This window comes from Nicotiana attenuata, unplaced genomic scaffold (genome assembly GCF_001879085.1).
Source record: "Nicotiana attenuata strain UT unplaced genomic scaffold, NIATTr2, whole genome shotgun sequence".
NCBI classification, from domain to species: Eukaryota; Viridiplantae; Streptophyta; class Magnoliopsida; order Solanales; family Solanaceae; genus Nicotiana; species Nicotiana attenuata.
This window is the reverse complement of record NW_017674278.1, coordinates 4,723-11,168: the sequence shown is the minus strand read 5'-3', so window position 1 is coordinate 11,168 and position 6,446 is coordinate 4,723. Positions and strand designations below refer to the sequence as shown.

At 38.8% G+C, this 6,446-nt stretch overlaps 1 protein-coding gene across 1 annotated transcript; it reads right to left on the bottom strand.

Annotated features, from left to right (window-relative positions):
* Positions 1 to 5,216: 5,216 nt before the first annotated feature.
* Positions 5,217 to 5,702, bottom strand: LOC109218328 (uncharacterized mitochondrial protein AtMg00810-like). The gene has a single exon (XM_019382684.1). It carries the CDS (start codon positions 5,700 to 5,702, stop codon positions 5,217 to 5,219), a length of 486 nt encoding a protein of 161 aa, XP_019238229.1.
* Positions 5,703 to 6,446: the final 744 nt, after the last annotated feature.

The following is a 6,446-nucleotide window of genomic DNA, read 5'->3' as shown; positions in this document are numbered from 1 at the left end:
TAGGTACCCAAGCTTGCTTGGGTCCTAGTGAGTTAGTGTTACTAGGTTCAGAATTTTTTGGTTTCCAAACCCGTCCTAACATATGTGATTTACGAAAATGACAACCAGAATATTTATGCCCACTTTTGTTACGGTAATGGCATTTAGCTCCAGACCTGTTTTCAGGTCTTCCATAAGTATTGGAACTAGCCGACATAGATTTAGCTGGTTCCTTTCCAGTTGACTTGTAAGTCGACTGGTCTGACCGACTGGTCGATTTGGTTCTGATTGGTTCTTTTCCAGTTGACTTGTAAGTCGTCTGGTTTGACCTGACAGAACTATGACTGGTGGATTTGCGTAAGCTGTTAAGCTGCATTTGCAATTCCTCAAACTCTTCTTGAAGTACTTCTTTTTCAATTTCACATACTTCATTTTTGAGTTTCCAGTCTTTGATTTCCTTAGTGAGTCTCTTAAGCTTATTCATCATTTTTTGAGACTCTTTTAAGGTTAAATCAAGAATATGCTGCAATTCATTACATCTTTCACAATCATAAGATCTTACCTCGCTCGTTTCTCCACGTGCCATGAAATAGTTTTCGTCATCTGAATCATCTTCATCTGTCCAGCATCCTGAGGTTTTGTTCATCTCATTTTCTAGAATTGTCATGAAACAGAGATTTGTTATTTCTTCATGGTCTGAGTCATCCTCATCGCTCCAGCTTCCGAAAGATTTGTTCGTATTGAAGCCTCTAGAGATCTTCCTTTTTAGTTCTGGACACTCAGCTTGAATGTGCCCAAACTTTCCATATTCGTAGCATTTTCTGTCGTTCTTGTCTTGTTCATTGTATTGCCTAGATCGTTTTGGTGGAAATCTTCCTTTCTTTGTGTTTCTGTATCTTCTTATCAGTCCATCCATATTTCTAGACATCATAGCAATCTTTTTTTATAGATCTTCAGGATCATCAATTTCATTTTCAGTCGACTCAGTAGTGGTTTTGAATGCAACAATTTTCTTTTTCTCCTCTTGGTTTGTCTTCTTCAGATGCGTTCTTTCGAAAGCAATGAGTTCTCCTCGCAGTTCATCATATGATAATTTGTTAAGATCTTGAGATTCCAGTGTGACAACTTTAGTCTGCCAATTGGTTAGTAGACTTCTGAGAATTTTTCTAACTTGATCACCACTAGTGTAGGGCTTGCCAAAAGCTTTTAAGTCACTGATTATCTTACTAATCCTGGCAAACATTTCTTCAATGGATTCTCCTTCTTTCATTGAGAAGAGTTCGTAATCATGAACTAGCATGTTGATGTGAGTTTCCTTTACTTTGTTGGTTCCTTCATAGGTGACCTCAAGTTTGTCCCACATCTCTTTGGTTGTATCACAACTCGATATTTTTTCATATTCTTCACCACTTATAGCATTGTGAAGCAGATTTCTTGCCTTGTTGTTTATTTGTACAGCTTCCAGTTGCTCCTTTGAATATGAGTCTATGTCATCAGGATCAGCGAGAGGTGGAGTGCTGGCAGGCAGTGGGTAGTTTCCCTTCTTGATAACTCTCCATACTTTAACGTTGTATGCTTTGGTGAAGATTTCCATTTGGATTTTCCAGTGGAAAAAGTGTTGTCCATTGAAGTACGGTGGTCTTACTTGTGAAGTTCCTTCCTGAAAGAGAGCTCTTATGATAACCTGATTTGCCATGATCTTTTCTCACAAGTTGTTAAGCAAAAACCAAAGATGTGATCCTTGCTCTGATACCAATTGAAAGTACAAGAGGGGGGTGAATTTTAAGTTATTAAAATTAATCGCTTTAAAGTTGACTTATAACTAGAGTAGTCGACTGAGTATGGTAATATTGCAAATATGATAACTGGAAGTAATGTGCAGAAAGTAAATGCAGAAATTAAAGACACCAGGATTTTTACACTAGTTCGGATTCAATGTGAATCCTAATCCAGTCCCCTTGGGTTGCAAGGGAGTTCTCTTCAAGTAAATGAGTTTTCTTTCTAGTACAGATGTGATGTATATCGCTCAAGTTCTCTAGCACTCGTTTGATACAATGCCTCACCAGTTGTGTACCCTCTTTCTATCCCTGACTTGTTACACAATAGTTTTTTATGTAAGCTACTATGCTTGTTTGCAGTAGAATAAAGAGAGTGATTTGGTTTGATCAAAGTATATCTAAAGAGGGTTTTACAAGGAGAATATATACTATGGTGAACGGTGAAGGCTTGTCAACCTAAGGGTTTTGATCCTTGGAAAGAATTGATTCTTTCCAAGAATAAGGAGTGAGTCGTTGCTTCTCTTGATATCTTTTCCTTCGGCAGACGATTGTTTTAAAGAGATTTCTCCTTGATTGTTGGATCTTCCAAACACGCTCACTGCCCAGATCTTCTGGCATCTTTTATTCTTTCGTGATTCTGTTAATCACTGATCTCCTCGTGCCTTGATTATTCCCGCTCCGTTATTTACTGATACTGCTAATTTGGTTTCCCAATTTTACGGAGCTAATCCTAATTTGCTGATGCAGATTTATAGCTTTCCTTGTACATCATCAGTTATTCTGGTAGCTTCCTTTGCGAGTGAGTTCTTTCCTTGTTCGACACAGGCCATTCCAGCAATTCTTCTTTACTTCTTTGAGTTCCTGCACATGTATATTAATTGCATTTTTAAAACATGATCTAACAAATTCCCCTTTTTTGATGATGGCAAAATAATATACTTATAAACAACAGTTGACTTCCCTGTGTGTTACCAGTCGATTTGGCTCCCCCTCAATGTGTGCAGTCAACTTGACTTGATCTTCCCCTCAAAGTGTGCAGTCGACTTGTACCTGTATAGTATATATGGAGTACTATCTATGCATGTATATCATAGTCGACTTGTACCTGTACATAACATATAGAGTATTATCTATGCATGTATAGCATAGTCGACTTGTACCTGTACATAATATATAGAGTACTATCTATGCATGTATAGCATAGTCGACTTGAACCTGTACAAATGCACATAATAGCATAAACCACAGATATATTTTCTCCCCCTTTTTGACATCAGCAAAGAGGGATTAGCAGGTAGCAAAAAACAGAACCATCCAGCGGCTGATGAAACAGCCCATAGTAGCAAAAAACAAAAATATCCAAAGGCACAGCCCAAAACACCATCAAAACAAGTATCAAAAGAAAATAGTGTTAAAAACAAATCCACACTAGCAACGTAGGAAGTAGTTAAGAGTGTTGCAGATGGCCTCCTTCAACTATTCGAAACTGGTATGTGCAGTGACGCTCATGCCATCCAGCCTGTCATGAACCTCCTTGAAAGCTTTAACCGCATTCTCCCTTACTCTGTGAACAGCGACTCTAATTTTAGACACATCAGACCATGTTTCCTTCGAAATAGCATGAATGTCACCCACAGTGGACTGAGTAGCGGAGAGAAGAATCGTAATGTCTGAGAGTTGGGAGTCAATGGAGTTAAGTTTCTCATTCAGCTCAGAACTAACAAGAGGAGGAGGAGGAACAACTGATGAGGGCTCGGTTTCCATAAGTGCCTGTTTCGCTTCACTCTCACTTTTATTAACCCAGGAACCCTTGATACTCACATATCCCATACTGGTGAAAGCTCTAGAATTGTAGGACTTGGAGACAATAATGAAGGGATAATCAGACAGTGAAATTTGATGGGCTTCCAGAATGTGGTTGACTGACATATCATAGGGTAAACTGGTGGGATCTTCAGCACTCTCTATCATGAAATTTATGACCCAGGAGGAAAGTTTGAGTTTGAGTTTGGTGATGAGGCAGTAGACAAAGTAGGTGTCCCTTGAGAGAATGTGGAGAAAGAACCAGTACGGGGAAGCAGAGTGGTTGCAACAATATGGGCTAGAACCCGAGTTTCAAAACTCACATCACTAGGACCCAATTGGTTGGGAGGGTTTCAGAGGGATTTTCAACAATGCACTATTTGGCTTGGTCAAAGGAGATTTCAAAGTTCTCAGGCCAAACATTTTTAAAGAGAGTGGGGAAACCGGAGCAACAACAGTGAAAAATAAAATCAAAAAGGCACAGTCAAGAACAATGTGTTTACCAAGGACAAGAGATTCTAGCCTATCTGGTTTACTAGAGAGGAGATTGGCATAAAACATACGAACTAAGGGTTCATACACCTTAGGCGGAGGAATAGAGAGAAATTTTTCCCACCCTTGATAGACAAAGAGATCTTTTACCTTACAATTGAGGGCTTCCATATCATCAAGATCCACAACTCTTCCATGGGCGATGGGCTTATCCTTGAGAGAAATAAAAAGATCTCTATTTGGGGTATCCCAGAAATTAAGGTTAGAATCGAGGGAGGAAGAGAAATCAACCTTTGATTTCTTTGGAGTGGATGAGGCGGGAGGATCTTCCATGGGTCATTTACCTAAAGCCTTTTCTCCTTAAAGTTGTGAATGTTCAGAGAACTCACCCTAAGAGGAGACGAAGCCTTCAGAGTGATCAGACCCTAGGTCTACTCGCTCAGGAGGATGCAGAAGGGGTTTTCGTCTTAGAGCAAGTGCTTTTTCTGGTGGATGCAGAGGGGTTCTTGGAATGTTTCGCCATGGGAAAGGGGAGGATTTTCACAGGGTTGGTGAGAAGATGGGGATGAGGGTGACTGAAAGGGTTTAGCTTTAAGCAAAGGATTTTGACAGTTGAGTACAGAAAAGGAAGGGGTGTCAGTTGAGGAGACGTGATGATTGGCTTTCCATCTTCAAACTGCGAACTTATGTGAACAAAGTAAAAGAGGGGGAAAAACTGGAGGCGTAATTAATGCGTTGGAAAAGTGCAATTATAGCACATTTTGACCAAAAAGAGCACATAGGTCCTAAGAGTTTTTTGAAAAGCAAATAGTACCAACTAATTTTCTCAAAGTGCAAAATCTTTCTTTCAACAAAGGCTTAGTAAAAATATCAGCTAATTGAGCAGAGGTGCCAACAAAAGCTATTTCTATATCACCTTTAAGAACATGATCTCTAATAAAATGATTCTTAATGTCTATATGCTTTGCTATAGAGTGATGCACAGGATTTTTTGAAAGAAAAATAGCACTAGAATTATCATAAAAAGTTTGTATAGGTTTTAAAAGAAAGTTCATAGTCACCCAATTGATGAGACATCCTTAGAATTTGTGCACAGCACTGTCCAATGGAAATATACTCAACTTCAGTTGTGGATAAGGCGACTGATGCTTGCTTTTTACTATTCTAGGATATTAAAGTCTTTCCTAGTAGTTGACAAGTGCCACTTGTGCTTTTTCTATCTTCTTTATCACTTGCTAGATCAGCATCAGAAAAACCTTCTAATTTAAATAAGTTAGAACGAGGATACCATAATCCATGAGATACTGTGCCAATTAGATATCGAATGATTCTTTTTACAGCAGTCAGATGTGACTCCTTGGGAGCCGACTGCAACTTGGCACATTTACACACGCTGAACATAATATCCGGTCGACTTGCTGTCAGATATAGTAGTGATCCAATCATTCCTCTGTATCTGGTTTCATCAATTGGAGTACCCTGTTCATCTTTGTCTAAATTTGTAGCAGGGCTCATAGGAGTACCAATTAATCTTGCATTGCTCATGCCAAATTTTGGTATCAGTTCCTTTGTATATTTAGTCTGACAAACAAAGGTTCCTTCTTCGGTTTGTTGAATTTGTAGCCCAAGGAAGACTGTGAGATCGCCCATCATACTCATTTCAAACTAGCTTTGCATAAGATTTGCAAATTCCTTGCACATAAGAAGGTTAGCACTACCAAAGATAATATCATCAACATAAATTTGAATAATGAGATTACCTTCTGTTGATCGTTTAATGAATAGGGTAGTATCTATTTTACCTCTGGTAAAGCCATGATCAACAAGGGAAGTACTTAACCTGTCATACCAGGCACATGGAGCCTATTTCAGTCCATATAATGCCTTAGTAAGCTTGTATACATGGTATGGGAATTTCGAATCTTCAAAGCCTCGAGGTTGTTTTACGAAAACTTCCTCTTCGATGAATCCGTTCAGAAAAGCGCCTTTGACATCCATTTGAAACAGCCTGGATCCTTTAAACGATGCGTATACTAGCAGAATTCGTATAGACTCCAATCGAGCTACTGGGGCGAAGGTTTCATCATAGTCGACTCCTTCTTGCTATGAATAGCCTTGAGTAACTAATCTACCCTAATTTCTTATGACCTTTCCATCTTCGTTCAATTTGTTTCTAAATACCCATTTTGTTCCGATCACATTTACACTATCTGGTTGGGGTATTAATTTACACACTTGATTCTTGCTGAATTGATATAGTTCCTCTTGCATGGCTAGGGGTGTGCATTCGAATCAATTTATCGATAAATCGAATCGATTATTTGTTATCGAAATCGAAATCGAAAAAATCAAAACCTTATTGAAACGATAACGATAAGCATATGTACAAATCGA

What these genes read in the sequence shown, in the direction of transcription:
- LOC109218328 (XM_019382684.1), bottom strand. Translation starts at nt 5,702, where the DNA reads ATGGGCGATCTCACAGTCTTCCTTGGGCTACAAATTCAACAAACCGAA.